Source organism: Odocoileus virginianus, chromosome 31 (genome assembly GCF_023699985.2).
Source record: "Odocoileus virginianus isolate 20LAN1187 ecotype Illinois chromosome 31, Ovbor_1.2, whole genome shotgun sequence".
Classification (NCBI taxonomy): domain Eukaryota; kingdom Metazoa; phylum Chordata; class Mammalia; order Artiodactyla; family Cervidae; genus Odocoileus; species Odocoileus virginianus.
In genome coordinates this window covers 2516659-2538026 of record NC_069704.1, presented here as the reverse complement: position 1 = coordinate 2538026, position 21368 = coordinate 2516659, and the positions used below count along the sequence as shown (strand labels likewise).

The 21368-nt window shown below is 54.8% G+C and overlaps 1 protein-coding gene and 1 long non-coding RNA gene across 8 annotated transcripts in view; one reads left to right on the top strand and one right to left on the bottom strand.

Annotated features, from left to right (window-relative positions):
- Positions 1–1543: 1543 nt before the first annotated feature.
- Positions 1544–21368, bottom strand: part of TRAF1 (TNF receptor associated factor 1) — a 31030-nt gene continuing 11205 nt past the window's right edge. For 6 of the 7 annotated variants that reach the window (XM_070459185.1, XM_070459184.1, XM_070459182.1 and 3 more), the window contains 7 exons: positions 20742–20840; positions 19614–19698; positions 10607–10672; positions 9694–10104; positions 7878–8055; positions 5804–5952; positions 1544–2837 (listed from right to left, as the gene is read on the bottom strand). In XM_070459185.1, the coding sequence (XP_070315286.1) occupies positions 2619–2837; positions 5804–5952; positions 7878–8055; positions 9694–10104; positions 10607–10672; positions 19614–19698; positions 20742–20840 (1207 nt within the window). In that variant the 3' untranslated portion in view covers positions 1544–2618. The remainder of the gene's footprint in view (positions 2838–5803; positions 5953–7877; positions 8056–9693; positions 10105–10606; positions 10673–19613; positions 19699–20741; positions 20841–21368) is intronic. The other variant, XM_020893604.2, reaches the window with a different exon arrangement.
- Positions 12734–14254, top strand: LOC139032385 (uncharacterized). Its single transcript, XR_011484909.1, has 2 exons — positions 12734–12951; positions 13651–14254. It is a non-coding gene; the product is annotated as an uncharacterized lncRNA (long non-coding RNA).

The window sequence follows — 21368 nt, the reverse complement described above, 5'->3', positions numbered from 1 at the left end:
GCACCTCAGGTGTTTGGTGCATTTAATGTAGGGCTTTGGTGGAAGATAAATTAGTAAAGGTTTAAAATCACCGTCTCATCCTGCCATCAACAGCCTGAAGGGTCACACGCAGGCGACTCGAGACCCTCCCACCCAGCGCTGATATTTTCAGGCAGCTGGGACCACCTTGGATGCCTTCTGCACTCCAGCCCATCCTACCTTCCTGACTTTCCCTCTGTGGTTCTGCCTTCCAGACATTACCTGAAAGCAAGACAGCATCCCATCTCTGGGCATTTGCTCTTCCCCACATCCCTATCCTCTGCATCTCAAAATATTTAAAGGCTGAGTTTACATGCCACCTCTTCCAGGAAGCCCTCCCTGCTTCAACCAATGGGTCTGAACGTCCCAAGCTTTCTCTGAGCTTCTCTTATTGATCTACTTATGGACCTGTTTTGCCCAGAGCTAAGAGTTCCTTGAGGATAAAGTGCATCCCTTACCTTTCCCCACCCACCAGGGTCCAGCACAGTAGGTCTCAATAAAGCTCAGCCGAAAGAATGGCTGCGGCTCACACTGTTTGAAGGGAGTGTGTGTCTCCTCTCATCAGACACAAGTGGTGAAAGGTACAGAGTGACAGTTGTCTCTAGGAGTGCTTGTCCCACAAAGCCCTTATTAGCTCAGCGAGTAGGGGTGGTTATTCCTTCGCCAGGACATCAGCTTTGAGACAAGTGTTCCCATTACTCATCTCCTGTTTCCACACACGTCAAGGAAGCAGGTCAGCCTCATGACAGGTTGTCAGCGGCGGGGACGAGAAAAAGAAGTCCTGACGTGTTGGTGGCCTGTCGTGTCTGGCGAGATGCCGCTAGCCTGCGAGGCACTAGAGCTCTGGCATCATATTTCAGCCTTGTGGAAACCCTGTGGGCGGGTCAGGGCCAGGCAGGGTGCTTTTGTGTCTGTAAGTGAAGAGGCTGAGGCAAGATGGGATACCAGATCTGCCCTGGGGGCTGGGGTCTTGGTGTTCTGACACACTCAGCCCACTGGGCCGTGCTGCCCACTCACCTCCGGTGGGACGGCCAGCCTCAGAAACGCCAGGCTGGAGACGACAGGCGGGGCTGCTAACCCATTTCACAGATGAGAACACTGAGGGTCTGAGGAGTGACTCAGAGCCTCAGCAGGAGAGTAAGCTGCAGGGAAGGCTGGAGGGGAGAGGTGAGGCGGGCTGCCTTGGAGCTCTGCGTGGCAACGCGAAGCCTCGGGGATCTGGGAAGATGGGCCAGGGTCCTGCAGCAGGTCGTGTAGCGACCTCCAAGGTGGGAAGACAAGTGAGCCCTGGCCTGGCCAGGCGGGCGGCGGTGCCCCCGCTTCTTGCCAGCCTCTCCTGTGTAGCACCTCCTCTGAGGTCAGTGAACTCGGTGAGTGAGGCAGGAAGGGCGGTTCCCCCGTTACAGACAGAAGACCAAGCAGCAGAACCTTGGGTGCTGCCTGCAAAACTGGCCGGTCCACCCAGACCTCGAAAGTCACCACCAGCTCCCACAACCCTTCATGAAAACTGCAAAAGAGATTAAAGAACAGTTCTTTCTCTGGCTTTATACACACAAAAGGACAGCGTCTGTGGGTGGCTCAGAGGTCCTGACCCGTCAAATAGAGATGTGGTTACTTTGGTTCAGCGGTGACCTGGGGTTCTGAACATGGCTGAGGGGGGCCCCGGGCAGGCAGCACGGGGAGTGTGGGTCCCTATCCTTCTCCACGCTCCTTGAGGCTGCTCCTGGGAGCTCAGAGACCTGGTTTCCCCGGGAGGAGGCGGAGGGGCCTTTGGCTGGGGGAGGCGCAGGACACAGGGCCTGTGTGTGGCTCTGCATAGAGGGGAAGCCAGCTGCCAGGCCCAGTGGGGACAGAGCCATGCAGGCCAGCTTGCCCACCTCAAGGTGCTGAAGGTGAGTCAGGACGCTGGAAGGCACGGGGCTCCCGAACGCTGCAGCCCTTGGCCTCAGCTGGCCTGGAGGCTGAGCATTAGAGATGCTCTGGGCTTGGAAGGAACCGCGAAGGTCTTCAAATCCACCCCCAGTTTGATGCCCTCCCCAAAGCATAGCCCTCTGCAGTTGCTTGTTCACCTCCAGTGCCGGGGAGCTCAGTCCAGGCCGGGACAGACTGAATTGCACTGGGCTCCGTCCCTTCCACCCCTGGCTGCGGTTCTGACCCCCGAGCAGGAAGACAGCAAGCACGGTCTCCATGGTGACCTGCAGAGGCCTCCCCATCCCCGGAGCCCTTGGCTGAGGTCCCGCATCTCCAGCTCAGCATCCACGCCCCAGCCGGGCCCCCACACCCTCTCTCTCTGGGCCAGAGTCCACCCCACGTTCGGGGCTGGGGTGGCTCCCCGGCCTCCAGTTTTGCGTGGTGAGTGCTGGGGGACCAGCCCTGCACCACCTCCGTCTGCACCTTCTGCCTCTGTGGGTCTGCTCCAAGGTCCCGCCGCTAAGGTGACGGCCAATCTGTCAGCCAGGCTCAGGGGATGCCAGCCCCGGCCCATCATCGTGCCCTGGGGTCTCGGGCACAAGGAGCTGGGACTGCGGTCATCGTGCTGACCCCCCTTCCGAGCTGGTCTCCCCGAGGACCCGGGCACGGATGGCTGGGCCCCGCCAGCCCTAAGTGTTCGTCTCCACGATGCACTTGAGGAACATGGTGTCGTCCTTCACGTAGGCGTGCTTGGGCGACTGCAGCTTGTTGAGGGGGAAGAAGAGTGGGCAGCCGCTGGCCACGTTGGTTTCACTCTGGGGCCGCTGGAAGGAAGCTGAGTTCAGGTCGGGCCGGAAGGCGTCGATAGCGTGCTCACGGTTGTTCTGGTCCAGCAGCATGAACGTGACCTGCGGGCAGCGTGGGGGGAGGTCAGGCCCGGGTCTGACCCCGGCGGTCCCTCTGACCCGGAGCTCACACTGCTGTGGCTTTTATTTAGTTCCTCAGTCGTGTCCGACTCTTTTGCAACCCCATGGACGACAGTCAGCCAGGCTCCTCGGTCCACGGGATTTTCTGGGCCAGAATACTGGAGTGGGGAGCCATTCCCTTCTCCAGCGGATCTTCCCCACCCAGGGATCGAACCCACCTCTCCTGAAGGTGGATTCTTTACCACTGAGCCACTGGGAAAGCCTGAGCTCACTCTGAGCAGGAGCCAGAGAAAGAAACAAGAGACACATGTAGCTCCTGGCGAGAGCTGAAAGGAGAAGCGCCTGGTGTGGGGAGCAGGCTCCAGGGGGCTCTGTGATCAGGGCTCAGACGTTCTACCCGACAGGAAGGGGGAGTTCAGATGCCACCGTCAATTGTGGTTGGCTGTTAGGGGCTAAAGGCGAGACAGTCCTGACAAGGAGGCTGGACCCCTTAAGCCAAGGTGCCCCTTCCTGCTTGGAGGGGTCTGACCCTTCAACCGCAGCCGGATTCTCTGCGACAGGCAGAGGGGTAAGAGGAGCCAGGCCTTCCACTGAGCGGGTGTCCATCACATCCTGAAACACGAACCCAGCTTCTGTTCTGCACAGGGGCCCTGTCTGTCCCCGGGAAGCCAGTGATCTTGAAGTGACATATAATCCCCCCTCCGGCCCACACCACTAAAATACCCATCATACCCGCCGCCATGGTTCTCAAACACGGCTGCACTTTAGAATTCCCTGGGAAGGTCTGAAAATTCCCAGTGCCCAGGGCGCAGCATTTACGGTAGTGAGGCCCAGTCACTAACATTTTTAAAACTCCCCCGGAACGTATGGGAACCGGTTTTGACCTCCTGACTCAACCCAGACCCCGTGGCGCCCCCGCCCCCACCCATTAGCGCTCTCCCCCGCCCTCGCCCCAGCTCAGGTCTGGAGCCCACACTCCCCCCGCCCTCGCCCATTAGCTAGCTCCCCAGCCCTGCCCCAGCTCAGGTCTGGAGCCCACACTCCCCCGCCCTCGCCCATTAGCACTCTCCCCCGCCCTCGCCCCAGCTCAGGTCTGGAACCCACACGCCCCCGCCCTCGCCCATTAGCACTCTCCCCCGCCCTGCCCCAGCTCAAGTCTGGAGCCCACACTCCCCCGCCCTCGCCCATTAGCACTCTCCCCCGCCCTCGCCCCAGCTCAGGTCTGGAGCCCACACTCCCCCCGCCCTCGCCCATTAGCTAGCTCCCCAGCCCTGCCCCAGCTCAGGTCTGGAGCCCACACTCCCCCGCCCTCGCCCATTAGCACTCTCCCCCGCCCTGCCCCAGCTCAAGTCTGGAGCCCACACTCCCCCCGCCCTCGCCCATTAGCTAGCTCCCCCGCCCTGCCCCAGCTCAAGTCTGGAGCCCACACTCCCCCGCCCTCGCCCCAGCTCAGGTCTGGAGCCCACACGCCCCCACCCCTGTTGCTGTTCATCTGCGGGGAACGCCTGCCACACCCCCACCGCCGGCTGCCCTTTGAAACACTTTTAACAAACGTTATTTTTTGGAGCAGTTTTAGGTGCAGGGCAAAATTGAACGGAAAATTACAGAGATTTCCAAGTATCGCCACACTGCCTCCTAAACTACCAACGTCCTCCACCCGAGAGGAACATTGGCTACAACTGATGAACCTATGCTGACACATCATATTCACCCAAAGCCCCCAGTTTACTTTAAGGTTCATGCCTGGTTTTGTACATTCTATAGGTCTGGACAGATGCATCAGGACAGGAATCTGTCATTATCATATCAGAGGGTTTAGGAGTGTAGTGTTAGTCGCTCAGTCGTGCCCAGCCCTTTGCGATCTCATGGACTGGGGCCCTTCAGGTTCCTCCGTCCATGGGATTCTACAGGCAAGAATTCTGGAGTGGGTTGCCATGCCCTTCTCCAGGGGATCTTCCCGACCCAGGAACTGAACCCAGGTCTCCCGAATTGCAGGTGGATTCTTGACCATCTGAGCTACAGGGAAGCCCCTTGGGGTATTTACACTGCCCTAAATCCTCTGCTTTCTACCTATTCATCCCTCCTCTCCTCCATGAAACCCTGGCAACCTTTGATTTTCTCACTGTCTTCGCAGTTTGCCTTTTGCAGAATATCATGTAACTGGAATCATACAGTATGTAGCTTCTTCAGATTGGCTTCTTTCACTTAAACATGCATTTAAGGTTCCTCTGTATCTTTTCATGGCTCCCTAGCTTATTTCTTTGGAGTGCTAAATAATACTCTATTGTCTGGATGGACCACAGTTTATCTGTGCATTCACCTTGAAGGACATCTTGGCTGCTTCTAAGTTTTGGCAGTTATGAATAAATGTGCTACCAATATCTGTCTGCAGGGTTTTGGGGGGACTTAAGTTTTCAGTTCATTTGAGTAAATGCCAAGGAGTGTGATCTCTGGGTCACGTGGTAAGAGTATGTTTACTTTTGTGAGAAACTGCCAAAACTTCATCCAAAGTGGCCGCACCGTTTCATATTCCCACCAGCTCCACATCCTTGCCGACACTTGGTGTTGTCAGTATTGAGGATTTTGGCCATTCTTAAAGGGATATGGTGGCATCTGCCTCCCTGCCTTTTTCTGAGAGTGCTGCTATTGCAGCCTAGACCCATAGCACCTCCTATAGGAAGTTTTCTTTATTCACCCCACCGTGTGAACTCCCTCTCTACACATCTCCCAGGGCTGCTGGCCCAGGCGTTTTAGCTCCTGGACTCAAGCAAGCAGCAGCCTTGGCTACTAGAGGGGAACTCAGGCTCTTGTTTCACAAGCGGGGAAACTGGTAACACAGAGGGTGAAGGGCTCTCCGAGGTCACACAGATGAGTTCAGGCTAAACCAGGGCCAGGACCCAGGTCTCCTCCACCCGAAGCAGCCCCCCATTGCCCGGGCCCGCCCGTACCTTGTTCCTGAAAGGCCACGACAGCAGAGCATCGTATTCCCCTCTCATGATCACGATGAAGAGGGACAGGTGGGTCCTCTTCCCCGTCCCATCCCCGTTCAGGTAGAGCCGCAGGCACAACTTGTATCCATACTTGGCGGTGTAGAAAGCTGAAACGCGGAAGCCAGAGTCATCACCAGGGCAGCTGGCAAGTGCTAGACTTTGCAGATGAGGGAACTGGGGCTGGCCTGGGTCGTGGCCCCTGACTGTGACATCTGGGATTGGAGCTGCTTCTTCACCATAGAGCATCAGGGGCCGCATCCCCAGTGGCTCAGTGCTAAAATCTGCCTGCAAGGCAGGAGATGTGGCTTCAAGCCCTGGGTCGGGAAGATCCCCTGGAGAAGGACATGGCAACCCTCTCCAGTGTTCTTGCCTGGGAAATTCTACAGACAGAGGAGCCTGGTGGGCTACAGTCCATGGGGTTACAAAAGAGTTGGACATGACTTAGCGACTCGACGATAAACGAAAACATAAGAGCATTAAACCTTGGGGAACACCTGGCCCGCTGGATGTCAAGGGCCATCAGGATCGCAGACTGCCAGGCCCCAGGGCTGGAGCTTCTGACTCAGCAGTGCGGGGTGAGGACTGAGAATTCACGTTTCTGACAGGGGACAGAGGCGCTGCTGGCCCCACCACTCCCGATTTAACCGATCTGTGTTTTGCAGTCAGGAGCCGGAGCCCAGCAAGGGGAAGTGGCCGGCCCACAAAGTCACAGTGAGCTGGGGTCAGGGCCAGAGTGAAGGGCCCGGCCTCCTAAGTCCCAACACGCAGCTCTTTCTGCGGCCCCAGGCTAAGTGGCTGGGGTCTCCTGGGGGCTGGGAGGGAGTGGGGCGGCTCACAGTTCTGCCGGCCATCCTTGACACAGGCCCCTGGGAGGAACCATCCCCTGGTGGTTAGGTGCAGGGCCCGTAGGCTCTCGCCTGGGCAGCTGAAAGAGCCATCTGACCGTGGGCTCCAGCGGCTGTCCCTGTGGGGGGCCGTCTGGAGGGGCAGCTCGGGGACAGGGTGTGCAGGGCAGGAAGGCGTGGGGCGGGGGCAGGCTGACGGTCTGACTCATCTCTGCCCTCTGTGCTTTGGTAGAACAGGAAGTCAGAGACAATGCCTGCTTTTTCCCTTTGGAAAGCATCCAGGACAAACAGCTTGCGTGTAGAGGGCAAGGCCCCCCCATGAAGGAGCTGCCCCGGTTCCTGAGGCAGGGGCCTGGCTTGGGGGCCCACCTGCCCTGTGGGATGGGGCAGGCTCCCGTGCCCCCTCTTAATCCTAGTGCTGTTGGCCTTGGGTGAGTCAGAGGGGCTGACAGACAGGAAAGGCATGGAGCTGGAGCAGACGTGAGTGGGGTTAAAACTGCCTTCTGCAGAAATCCTCCTTAACAACCCACCCATTTTTCTTAGATGCACACGAGGGAGGCAAGGGGAAAAGCAGAGGTCTGAGCACAAACATGCAGAGCGTTACAGAAGCAGGTCTCAGCTAATGAAGAGAGACGTCAACCGAGTAACTGCCGCCTTTACGCAAGACATTGTGCCAGGTCCCGGGGTCCCAGAAATGAGTAAAAACTGCCCTGATTTACACAATACTCACTCACATGCTCCCCACAACTGTACACAGATGCCTGTGGTTTTACCTAGATCTCCCCTAGTCTGATTTCAGGTCACTGGGTCTCCTATGAAAGCCATCCTCCACTTGCCTCGAGTCTGCACCGACGGGTTCATAGCTCACTCTCTTTCCCAACCGACATCCACACAAACAACTGAGATGACCAGTTCCTAGCTGCAGAATGTAACTGATCTTCCGGGAGGCAGACGGCCAGCCTGGGGCCAACAGCCCTGCTCCACACAGCGGGGCAGGGGGGAGCCTGCCACCTCCACGGGCCCGCCAGGGCCGGGCATCTGAACGGACTCGGGCCTAACTGGACGCAGCATGGCTGTCAGAGCGGACCGCCCCGTACCTCTGCTTGTCTCCTGGGCCCCGTGGGGCCTGCCTCCCCCGCAGGGGCCTGTACCCTTCCCTGCCCCGCTTGCCGTTCCAGGGGAGTTACCTGGGGAGAAGAGGCTGACGGTCCTGCCGCAGGCCGACTCATGACAACGCCGGGAGACGTTGGTGATCTTCCACAGGAAGGTGCCGTCGTAGGAGGCCTCCTCCATCAGGCGCAGGCTCTGCTCCAGCTTGCCCAAGGCCTGGTCCTTCTGGGCCAGGGTCTGCTGCAACTCCAGCACCTGGGGCGGGGAAGCCCATTTAGCCAGAGGCACCAGAACCCAGCCTGAGGGTGAGGGAGCGATGGTGGGATGCAGAGAGAGATACAGCTGTTCCCCAAATGTTTCCTGACCTTGCCTCCCTCAGCCACAGGCATCTCTCTCTGCATATGCTGGCCCTCCGGCCTGGAATTCCTCTTCCTCCCTTCCCCACTGGCCAACTCCTGTGCATCCGTCAGGAATCCGGCTCACATAACCCTTCCTCTGGGAAGTCTTCGACCACTGCCCTAGCTCAGCTGGTTTCCCTCTTTCCTCTCTGTTCTGAGAAGCGTCTGAGATATATATTTTCTGCTTTTCCTACAGGATAGATGGTCTGGGCCCATGCTCATTTTATCTGTGGCCATGTGGCTCAGACGGTAAAGAATGTGCCTGCAACGCAGGAGATGCAGGTTTGATCCTTGGGTTGGGAAGATCCCCTAGAGAAGGGAGTGGCAACCTATGCCAGTATTCTTGTCTGGAGATTCCATGGACAGAGGTGCCTGGCGGGCTACAGTCCATGGGGTTCCAAGGAGTGACTTTCACAAGATTTGCATAGTGCTTGGCATGGAAGAGTTGAGCCACAAAACTTGTCCAGGAACTGAAGACATGGTCACTCTGCCCTTGCGGGGAGTGGGCAGTCACTACCTTCCAACTAGGGCAAGAGTTGCATAAATAAATCCTTTACTCTGTCACTCAAAGCCAGTGTCTGGCTCTTCTAGTAGGTTCCTCCATTGACGTGAAAAAAACACAAATTTATTCTCAGGTATACTCAGGTACGGAAGTCAGGAATGGAAGTGAGCATCCTTAAAGAAAATCACATCCCTAATTTTACGGATGAAAAAGTTGCAGTCCTGTGACTTGCTCAGATGGACACAGCAAGTGAATGGTGGGCCTGGAACTAAAATCCAGGCCGAGTTCAACCTAAGACGGGGATGTAGTATTGTTGCCCCACAAGAAGCAACACAGCACTGTGACTGGTCACATTAAGAGAAGCATAAGCTCTGCAACAAAGGAGGTTACAGTCTGACTCAACCAAGAACTGTCAGATAAGTGAATTATCTGGTGGTCTGGTACCATCATGCTAAAGGGTGGAATTCTTCAGAGACTGAGCTGGAATACATGAAGCAATGGGCTCTGATGAAGTGTGAAGGCGCTGGGGGTGTTTAGCCTAAAGAAGGAAACACTCAGGCAGGATATTATGATGATGTCTCATCTCCAAAGAACCTCCATGGGGGCTAGATGTCAGATGTTTTGTGGGCCCCAAGGGGCAGGGAAGACAGAGAGACTAATTTTAGCTTAGTATGAGGGAGAACTTTCTGAGCATGAAAAATGTCTGACAGTGGAATGAGATGCTTGGGGTGGGAATAGTCTATTGCAGAAGAAACTGAAGCAAACAAAATGAAGTGCTGGGTGGGGGAGTTTAACTATCACTTCTGCCTCAGTCCTCTCCCTAGAAGGTCTCAGGACACAGGAGAGAGATTTTTGATGGGGGCATGGCTGGTCTGTGCAGGGAGAAGGCTTAGGAGGAAGGCTGGTCCATTTGCTCTGGAGACAAGATGGGGCAAGGGATGGGGGGGGTGGGGGCTGAACTGCCTTGAAGGTGAACTTGCCTCCCAGGCTCACCCTCTGTTCCAGGCTCAGGATGTGTTCGCGGTCCAGCTGGCTCTGGTGGATGGAGGCGGCCAGGGCCAGGTGGGAGGCCTCCACCTCCTTGTTGAGGACGGCCACAATGTTCTCGAACACGCACAGCTTCCCTTCCAGCTCCGTCAGGAGCTTCTCCTTCATGAAGTGCTGCAGGGCCAGCTCCTCCTGGCTCTCGGAGCAGGGGGCCCGATAGCAGTCCACCTCCAGGTCCCCGGCCACCTCCACGGCCCCCTGCAGCTGCAGGTCCGACAGGTTCCGTTCCAGGGCTATGGGCCCGTACCCCAGGCCAGAGCCCAGCTGGGCCTTCCACTGCTTCATGAACCCCAACAGCAGGTTCAGGTGGGCAGCCTGGGAGGTGACCTCATGCTCCTCCATGAACTTTGGGCTTCCCTGCCGAGACAGTGGGGCTGATAAGCGAAAACTGAGGAGGGGTAGGGAGCACCAGGGAGCCAAGGAGAGCCCTGCCATCAGCGGTTACCAAGGGAGGTCACATCCATTCACCCAGCAATGGGAAGTTCACAGCAAGAGGGAGGTGGAGAAGGGCCCTGGCCTTAGGCACGCCCATGGCGAGCCACGTGCACTCCATCTTCCAGAGCAACAGTTCTGTCCTGCCCTCGAGCCCACTCATGATTCAGGACCATGGAGAGAGGCACAGTGGTTGGGGGCAGTGGGGAGGGGAGGGTCTTTTTTGTGATGCACTGCAATGCTCAAGTGAGACATTAAGAAGAACTCCCCTGAGCACAAAGATGATTTACTAGTGATTTTGTGGCTTGTAAGCCACATAAGGTACATCCAGAGCAGCAGCTGGATGTTGGGGGAACACCCGAGAGGCTGAGCGAGGAGGTCTGAGACTGCAGTGTACAGACCTCCTTTCTCTCACCTAGATACTTACCTTGAAGGAGCAGCCAACACCTGCAAAGGGGCACCCAACTCCAGCCTCAGCCACCTCGGGGCGATCCTGGAAATAAGCACCACGTCACTGGACGTTGCGGGGGTCCCGGTAGCACTGGGGAGTCTGTGAAGCACCGATATCCACCAGGCAGGGGCTGGGCTGGGCCACGAAGCTTTGCACACGCTCTTTGTCCTGCCTGGCTGATTTCTTTCCACCCTTCAAGCTTTAGCCCTTCTGTGACCCTCCTTCAAAACGAGACCAGAGCTCCTGCTGTGATCCTGGGAAGCACTGCCACCCCTCTTGCTGGGACGGGTTCCTCCCAACTCACTCTTTGGCTGCCCCCACTGGTCTGGGAGCTCCCCGAGGGTCCCAAACAAGCAACTTGGCAATACTGTCAACCTATGTGTAGGTCTGAGGAGTTTGGAACAACACTTGGGGATGGCAGGGTAGGTTTTCTGTTCCCATGTGATTGATGAAGAAACTGAGGCTCACGGAGGGGAGGGGATTTACTCTAGGAGGAACAGCCAGGAAGCAGCAGAGCTCCAGGGCCCTTCCCACCCCGTCTCTTGTTGTCGTTCAGCCGCTGAGCCGTGTCGGACTCGTTCTGACCCCACGCACTGCAGCAGGCCAGGCTTCCCTGTCCTTCACTGTCTCTCAGAATTTGCTCAAACTCATGTCCATTGAGTTGGTGATGCCACCTCTGTCTCTTACTAAAAGTAAACCCAGGAGAGACTGGGAGGACACTTTTTTTTTTCCAAAACATATCTCTATAAAGGCCTTATATACAGAATATATAAAGAACTCTTACAATTCAATAATAAGACAGACAGCCTAACACAAAATGGGTAAAATACTGAACAGATACTTCATGAAAGCAGAGACATAAATGACAAGCCTATGAAAGTAAGTTCATCATCAGCAGTCATCAGAGAAATGAAAACTGTTATAAAATGCCACTGTTCGCTCACTAAATGGCTAACATTTAAAAAGAATGGCAATACCAAGCTTTGGGGAGAATGTGGAGGAACTGAAAAACGCTTGTAGGTTGCTCACGGGAATATAAAACGGTACAGATGCTTTGGGACAAACTATGCAAGTATCTCATAAAGTGAAATCATAAAGTAACTTACAGACCATGCTTACCAAGCTAGCAGATAACCCACACATTCCACTCCTAGGGATTTACCCAAGAGAAACTGAAAATGTTTCCGTGTGTGTATGCAAATGTCCAGGCAACTTTACTCATAACAGGCCCACGCTGGAGGATATCCAAGTTTTCATCTGCTGGTAGATGGGTGAACAGTGTGCTGTGTCTGTACCTGAGGACACTTACTACTCAGCAACTGGATGGACTAAATTACTAACGTGTGCGATAACAGAGGGGCCTTGAAACATTCTGCCAAATGAAGAGCCAAACACGGAAGACCGCATACTAGAAATCTGTTCCAAGTTAAGTTTTTCTTCTGATATTAAAAACAAATTTTTTTGGCTTTACCATGCAGCATGTGGGATCGCAGGTGCCCGACCAGGGATCAAACCTGTGCCCCCTGCACTGGAAGTGCGGAGTCTGAACCACTGGCCCATCAGGGAAGTCCCTAGGATTTCATTCTCATGAGATTCTAGAAAAGGCCAAACCATGAACAGAAAGTAGATCAGTGGCTGTCTGGGGCTGCAGCTGGGGGAGACTGACGAGCCAGAGGCACAAGGAAGCTTTTATCTGGTGCAGAAACATTCATGTTCTTCACTGCAGGTCACAGATTGCAGGTATTTACCGGCATCCATCAATCTGTACACTTAAAATGAGTGAATTTTATTACACATAAATAATATCTTGACTTTCCAAGAGCTTTGTCGTTGTTTTTAAGAATCACCTCTCGGGGTGACGTGAGGGGAGATCTGGACGGGAGGAGGGGAGGGCAGAAGTCTTTGGGCTGAGCAAATACAAAGTCACACTAGTCATCATTCTGTAAAAGTTAAAACAGCTAGATCTGTGGGCTTCATGAGACAGCTGGACTGGAACGCAGAGCACGCCCAGCACAGCGGTGCCCCATGGCCTCAGGCTCCAGGCACAAGATGTTCCCAACCAGGAACAGAAAACAGATGTTTTCCGGGAGGGAGGCAGCCTTGGCAGGGAGACCAGGCGGGTTTTGCAAAGTGCCCTGTGATGCAGCTTCTCCCAGCAGGTAGCTCCCTGATGTGCGGGGAGGGTGGAGGACCCGAGGCGGATGAGGACCTGGTGATGGATGAGGGTGACCACTCAGGCCCTGCAACTCCCTCCAAGCCCGCGATGCGAATCCTCTGCGGCTTTAAGAATCTACTGCGCTCGCAGTGAGAGGCAGAGGGAGGTAAGCAGATGAGAGAAGACTAGCGGCGGGGTTCCAGAATCGCACTGGTGGCGGGGCGCGCGCTCCTCTGGCGGCTGAGCCTCGCGGTGCTGTGTCTGTGCAGTGAAAGCCCCCGCAGACGGGCAAGCGCGTGTGCACGGAGCAGGCCTCCCTGTTACCACGTGTGGCGGAGGCGGCTGGGGCCAGTCACCCACAGCAGGCAGAGGAGAGGCGGCTGGGGCCAGTCACCCACAGCAGGCAGAGGAGAGGCGGCTGGGGGCCAGCCGGACTGCCCAGAGAGCCGCCATCAGTCGCTCGGCCTCTCATTCCTTGCGGTGCTTACAGAGGTTGGCTCTGGAGCCGTCCTGTTGGGGTGCAAAGCCCATTTCTGTCAGTTCACCTACTTAGCTGTGTGGTCCTGGGGGACTCACTAGCCCCTCCACGTTTCGGTTTCCCAATTTGGAAAATGAAGACAATAATAGAATGTACCACCCCCCCCCCCAATAGAGTTATGGTGAGGATTAAATGCCATAATACCTGTAAATTCTGATACAAGTGACCTATTCTGTTATAATAAAATACCACAAACTTAATGGCTTAAACAACCCACATTTATTGTCTTACGGTCTTGGAAATCAGAAGTCCTAACATCAAGGTGTCAGCAGGACTGTGTTCCTTCTGGAGACCAGAGGGGAGAACCTGTTTTCTGGTCTTTTCCAGCTTCCAGAGGCTGCCTGCGTTCCTGGGCTCATGGTCCCTCCCTCCAGAGTCAGAGCCAGCAGCGGAGCATCTTCCAGCTTCTCTCTGATTCTACCTCTCTTGTCTTCCTCTTTTGAGGACCCTTGTGATTACAATGAGCTCACCAAACAACCCAGAGTCATCTCCCCATCACAAGATCCTTAATTTAGTAACATCTGCAAAGTACAAAGACCCTTTCGCCATTGTCATGGGCAGAGTGGTGTCCGTGCGTGTGTGTAGTAAGTCGCTTCAGTGGTGTCCGTCTGTTTGTGACCCTATGAACTGCAGCCCACCAGGCTCCTCTGACCATGGGAGTCTCTAGGCAAGAATACTGGAGTGGGTTGCCATGCCCTCCTCCAGGGGATCTTCCCCACCCAGGGACTGAACCTGGGGCCCTTATGTCTCCTGCACTGGCAGGCAGGTTCTTCACCCCTAGGGCCACTTGGGAAGCCTGAGCAGTCTCTCCCACCCCAAATCCTCATGTGGAAGTCCTAACCCCCCTGGACGTGGCTGTGTTTGGAGACAGGGTCTTTTTTCTTTTTTTTTAAATTACATTAAATTAAATTGCTTTAGTTTTTGGCTGCTTGATCCTAGTTCTTAGTTTTTTGGCTGTGGGCTCTTATTAGTTCCACGACCAGGGATTGAACCTGTGCCCCCTGCATTGGGAGCTCTGAGTCTTAACCACTGGATTACCTGGGAAGTCCCCGGAGATGTGGTCTTTAAAGAGGTGATTAAGTTAGGATGAGGTCACTGGGAGGGGCCCTGCTCCAGTGTGACGGGGGTCCTTACAAGAACAGGAAACAGGGCACAGACTTTCAGAGGGAAGAGGATGCGAAGACGCCGGGAGAAGACGGCATCCACCAGCCAAGGAGAGAGGCCTCAGAAGAAACTGACTCGGCCTGAACTTGCCTCTGGAACTGCGAGGAGATCAACCTCTGTTGTTTCCACCGCCCAGTCTGTGGTCCCTTGTTACTGCAGCCCGAGCAGACTAATGCAGTCACGTAAGGTGACATATTCACAGGTCCCGGGGATTAACATGTGGACGGCTTTGGGGAGCATGATTCTGCCTTACACACACTCAGTTTAGCCCTGATGAGCAGTAGCGGACCTGCTATTACCGTAATTATTCCTGTGGATGAAGCACTGTCCTTGGGACATCTTTTTCCTCCCCCTAATGGCTGTCACATACATGCATCTCACTGAATCTTCACACCTCAAACTCGTAGTAATTCTACAAAACCCTGCTTTCCCCACTGGGTTTCCTCAGGGGCTGGCAGATGTGAGGAACATCCCTACGTGCACGTGTATTTACATAGGACCAAAGCATTTTTGCAAACTACCTCCTAGGATCCCTGCAGTAATCCTTCAAGGCAGGCAAAGCAGAGCTGGTTTCACCTGAACACACGTGGGAGACCCGGGCGAGTGGCTCAGTCTGGGTCACGCGGAGCTTGTACAAGTGAGGAGCCCGCTGTCCTGCAGGCACGAGCCCTTCTCCGCCCCCATGTGAGCACAGCCCTGCTGGGTCTCCCAGGACCACCCGGAAGAGGCTGGGGCTCTGAAGTTCTGCCTCTCTCATGGAGGTGACGAAGCTGAAGGTCAGGGAAGGCCGCTGACTTATAGGAGACAATGCAAGTTTGGGGCCAAGCCGTGGTGGGGGCCAGGCGCCTGGGATCCACATCCAGGGCCCTTCCGCCGTCCCGGGGAAAGAGGGGTGGCTCATCTGAAGGCAGGGACCTAGGGCGCTAGCCAGCTGGGGCTGCGGGGGAAGAACAGGGCATCCATCCTGGGCCAAGCCAGTGCCACAAGCGGCCCCTGTGTGAGCTGCCTCATGGCTGGCAAACCGCTAAAAATAAAACTTGCGGTGGAATTTCCTCTGAGGAGGAAACAGAGAAAACACAATCCCAGTCCTGAGCGAACACTTGTCCTTCTGTCCACGTCCGAGAAGTCGGGGGGGGGTGTGGTGTTCCCGGCTGCCTACTGACCCAGGCCCTTTGTGACGGGGTCAGCGGAGGGCTGTCGGGGGGCCTCCACTTGAGGACATGGGGGCCTCTGATGGGGGGGTTGTTAAGAGGATACTGGGGGCACAGGACAAGCCTCGGTGAAGCCACCACACAGAACAGAGAGGCTTGCAATGTGCTGGGCACCACCCACCCTGCTGTGCTGGGCACAGAGGCTAGCCAAGGTCTTTGAGGGCTGGACGGGGTGTTTTTGCATGGGTCTCAGCTAGTGCTGAGGGAGAGGTGCTCCACCAGGACAGGGTGGCCTGGTCCATCCACCAGCTCCTACCCTCCTCTGTATCTGAGACATTTTCCTTCCTGGCGACCTCTGCTCGGCTCAACTGCCACCTCCTCCAGGAAGTCCTGCCTGATTCTCCTTGTCGAAAGGAGTCTTGCCCATTCCTGTTTTCACAGTGCTTGCTGGATTCCAGCACTTAGGCTGACTGGGTATTTAAACCTGTGTAAACAAAACACTTGGGGTGATCCCCCCTCTGGAGGCAGCAGAGAGGTGCCAGGAGTTCCGGGGGCAGGAAGAGGGAGCCTGGCTCTGGCTCCCCTTTGCGGTAAGGCTGGTGCAGGCACGCCTCCTCCCCGAGCCTCCACAGGTCACCCACTGGAATCGCCACCGCCCATGACACAGGGTGTCACAGGACAGATGGGGTCACAGATGCAACCGCCAAGCTCAGAAGTGCGAGGGGCTCATTTTCCAGCTCATTTCCAGGGGCTTGGATTCAACAGACACAGAGAGGTGTGGAGGCTGAGGATGGACTCGAGAGGGACGTGGTCAGCGTCCTCCCACAGACGCAGGACGGCCTCAGGGCGCAGGGGGCTGACTGCCTTGCCTTTTGTGGCCCCGAGGGAGACAGACGTCAGCTCAGAACAAAGGGAGCGGACAACGGCACAGTAGTTAGTTCCTCATGGTGGTTTTGTGCAGTGATGAGCTGCCCGTCACTGAAGGGACACCAAGCCACTTGGCAGGAATCCAGTACAGAATGGAAATGGGACCAGACAGCTCGATCTCCGATCGTTTTCAGATTCTAGGGTAATTTGAGGCATTCTTGTAAGCCACTGGCAGCAGGGGTCAGCCTGCTTTGGACCTTCCCGAGTGGCCTCAGAGGGAAGAGACAAGAGCACCAGCCCGGTTCCCGGGGCCTGCGGCAGGCAGGACTGACTGCTATTTCCCAGCAGCCAGGCAGTCCCCGCCTCTCACTGTCACTCCTGTAGGAAGGTTATTCCAGGCCAGAACCAAGTCCCCACCTGGGTCAACAATCATCCTTTCATATCTGCTTCTGACACGAGCTAATCAGTCCAGGGCTCTGAGCGCGCCTCGGAGGGACACACCTCTAACGAAGCCAGAGGAGAAGGACAAACGTGAGCAGGTGGCGCAGAAGGGTCGCGAGGACGGGCACCTTGGGGCGCAGCGCAGCCGGCTTCCGGCCCAGCCCCTCACCCCACCTCCACTTCCCAGGTTTCCTCAGATGCACAGACTCAGACCCGCCATGTGTGCAAAGTGTTGATTTGTCATCAGCTGCTTTCCTTTGGTCAAAAGTCCCCCCAAAGTTCCCACTGGGTCAGGAACTGGTGGAGTCCCTGGTCTTTCCACTTGTGGCTCTGTGCAGGTGTCAGACCACTGGCTCACACCGCCCCCCAGCTTTCCACGGGGGTGCACCCCCCCCAACGCTGTAGCCTGCTGAGCGCCTGTAACTGCATCATTAGAGTCACTCCACTTGGTCAAAGTTTCAAAGTGCACCCTGCAGGGCCCTAGGAATCCAGAGTCTCTGGGGGCTGGGGCAGGAGAAAGCAGTGGGGTAAACCGCAGGGCCAGAGGTCCAGGCTCCCCTTCTGCTTTCATCTGATTTCACACCGACAAAGATGAAAAAATTAGAACTACTGAATTGGGAGATATTAAAATATCTCTGCTTTATATTATCTAAGATTTACACAATGAATCTGGATTCATTCTGTTCAGAGGCAAGACTAAAGCAAACCAGAAACAAACGTCCTGATACCTTCAGGCAGGTAGTTGCCTTAGAAAGCAGATAGCCTATCCTTCCCTTTGGAGGGGGGAGCACGGAGGCCCAGTGAACACAGAGATGCCCTATTAGGGAGGTTTGGGAAGTTATTCCAGCAGTGTTAATCCTATTAGCTCTACCATGTGGTAGAGTATAAAGTTCCGGGAAAATGCACTAGATCCTTATGGTTCCCTTGAGGGTCTGTGGGGGAGAAGGCTGCTGAAGAGAAGAGAGGAAAGCCCTCAAAACCAGCTCTGGTGGGACAGATGTCCCCCTGACTCTCTGGAGGAGAGGGGGCTGGAGCGGAGAAGGGGGAGGAGGCATGGAGACCTGCCTGCCTCTCGTTCCACAGCGGGAGGGAGAGAGCCCCGACAGCCAGTGACCGGCAATGGGACATCGCCAGTACTGAAAAGGCCCTGTCCAAGCCACTCCAGTCCTCTTGCCTGGAAAATCCCATGGATGGAGGAGCCTGGTAGGCTGCAGTCCATGGGGTCGCGAAGAGTCTGACACGGCTGAGCGACTTCACTTTCACTTTTCACTTTTATGCATTGGAGAAGGAAATGGCAACCCACTCCAGTGTTCTTGCCTGGAGAATCCCAGGGATGGGGTTGCACAGAGTCGGACACGACTGAAGTGACTTAGCAGTAAGGCAGCGTCTTCATTTCACAGGCAGACACAGAGCAGCCATCTCAGCCGTGTCATCCTTGACACCAGGCTCCTGATCCCCCCTACCCTCACCCAGGGACACGATTTGGCCAAGGGTACAGCTTTGGTCCAAAGGAGCTGGGCGCCTTGCAGTGTGGTCAGCTCGGGTGTGGAGCTGGGGAGACCGTGGTCACTGGGGAGCTTTGCGGTGAGAATCCCCAGTGAGTGGGCCCCATGTGTAAGAAAAGGGGGTCAGATTTAGAGCCTGGGTTCCTAAAGCTCTGGATTCACAGACCAGTACCAGCTTTGTTTGCTTCTTAAACCAGGAGATCAACATAAAGACTGTTGTTTTTTAATTTTACCCCAAAATAGGCTTTACCCCCAATTCTATCATCTATCATGATCATTTCCTTTATACAAAGATGCACATGGGAAGGGCATCGTCTCAGAGTAAAGGGTGATTCTATAAATGGAAAGAATTTAGTTTTGTAAGAAAAAGTCATGACAATTTTCTTTCTTTCTTTCTTTTTTTAACCACTTTTGTCCCGAGCTGGTTTGGGAACAAACCACGGTTGGTTGCCTTGTGGGCACCTCTGGGCTGGACAGATGGCCCACAAGGGTCTCTCCAGCTCAGAAGGGCCAGGGCTCTAAACGGTGCCTAAGGATGTTGTTTCGCCCCTCTTACTCCTGGGAAGCACAGCTTGGGGAAGCCAGAGAAGCGAGCTGAGGCTGGCCTGACCCGGTCTGAGAGCAAACAGGGTCAGAAAGAGCTGTCTGCACCAGGCGTTGGCGAACTCTTTCTGGAAAGAGCCAGAGAGTGACTATTTGGGCTGGAAGGCCTCTCTTACAACTGTCCACCTCTGCAATCTCGGGCCAAGGCGGCCACGCGTAAGACACACACGACTGAACTGTGGCTGTGAACCAGTCCAACTCTATTCAGGGATCTGGAAGTTTGAAGTCTGGATCATTTTCACATGTCATAGAATCTCATTCCCCTGTTGACTTTTGAAAACCCTTTAAGTGTAAAAACCATTCTCAGCTCATGAGCTTACAAATAGGCAGCAGGCTGGGCCGGGCCCGAAGGCCGTGGTGTGTGGATCCCCGAATAGACAGCCACTCTCAGCCTGAACCTGCCACGGGTCAGCCAGGTGGCGTGGGACAAGTGGCTTTCCCACTGTGAACACCAGTCTCCTCGCCACCAACAGACGGAATTCAGCCTAGACTCAGGACAAGCAGGGAGGTGCCTGCCAGCCGAGACAACGGACAATCCTCCCCGGCAGCGCCAGCTTACCTTCTCCTGAGACAGAAGGCTTCCTGGACTTTCAGACGGGGTGTCTTCCCCTTTGCATTTGGGACAGATCTGATCCTCACCATTCCTGGGAACACAAGCAGAAATGCCACTGAGCAAAGCCGTCGAGACTCCATGACACCAACCTCCACCCCAGAGCCCCAAAGGCCCGGGCCTTGCCCGGCATGGCAGCTGAGACCCATGAGCATATAGCTCCATCCCAGACCCACCATTCCCAAACCTCAAAAACACCGGGCACCCAACGTTTTCCCATAGCTTGCAGTGAGCTTCTCTGGCAGCCAAACCTGATTTGAACTGACCAGGCTATTAGACCTGTCTTATCCCACTTAGTATGAATATTTATATTTGCAGAAATATCACTGCTTGATGTTTGAATATAAGGTATGTCCCCAATCCCTGCTGGAAGAATTACAGAGTAATGTACTGAGTAGTTTTTCAAAAATCTGAAACACTTTTTTATTCCACAATACATCCGACCCTAGGGGTTCAGGTAAGGGATTGTGGGTGTGTACTATATTAGTTCTTTGCAGATTCCTCTGTTTTATTCTAGTCTCTTATTTTTAGTAATTAAAGATGACTACGGCCTCTCAGAATAAGAAGGGGCCTCCAAGAACGTCCAGCCTGAGATGCCTAGCCAGGAAGTGGGTGTCAGATTCTGAATGAGATGACACATGGGCCTACATGCTTTTGCAAAGTGATCTGACCCCCAGCGAGTACCCCAGGTCAGGCCCATTTCACAGGGAGGAGAACGAGGCCTCAGAGGACGTAGGGGTGGGCCGAGGTAGAGAGACACAGGCCAGACCTGCGTATGGAACCCTTCCCTGCCCCTGCCACGTTTTGGAAGAAGAGGTAAGGAAACCACAAGCCACACTGCAAAAGCCTGAGGCGAGCCCAGGATGGTGAGACCAGTCAAGCTCAGCTCCCCGCCCCATCTGCCCTTTCTACCATCACCTCTCTCTTCTCTTTCTCTCAGCCTTCTCCTGTGTCAAAGCATTTGAACCTCTCAAGTTTGCCTCAGAAGTTTCCCACCTCCCTAACCTGGAAAGTCCCCAGCAAAGGTCACACTGGGGGTGCATGGCAGTTTAAGAACACCTCTGCCAGGAAACTGACCTCATCTCTCCATTAGGCCTCGTTGTCCTCATAGGATAACAGTGTCCACCTTTCCAAGGCTCTTCTGAAGACTGTCTGGCACACAGTTGGTACATAATACTTGCATAATAAGGTGGGATACTGATGATCATATTGATGTCACACCTCTCTGAATTATTTATAAATATAATATACACACTTTATATGGTGTATGTTATATATGTATATTTTTATACGTATGCCAAAAGCATGTATTATATATAAAGATGTGTTCGTTGCTCAATTGCATCTGACTCTTCCCAACCCCATGACCGTAGCCCACCAGGCTCCTCTGTCCATGGGATTCTCTGGGCAAGAATACTGGAGTGGGTTGCCAGGCCCTTCTCCAGGGGACCTTCCCAACCCAGGGATCGAAACTGGGTCTCCTGCACTGCAGGCAGATTCTTAACCTTCTGAGCCACCAGGGAAATATAAAGGTATTTGTATACAATATAAAATATAAAGGTATGTATATACAAATGTATAGGAGATTGTGAAGGACAGGGAAGCCTGGTGTGGTGCAGTCCATGGGGTCGCAAAGAGTTGGACACGACTTAGCAGCTGAATAAGGACAATATACACATATAAATATATAATACATGAACATAC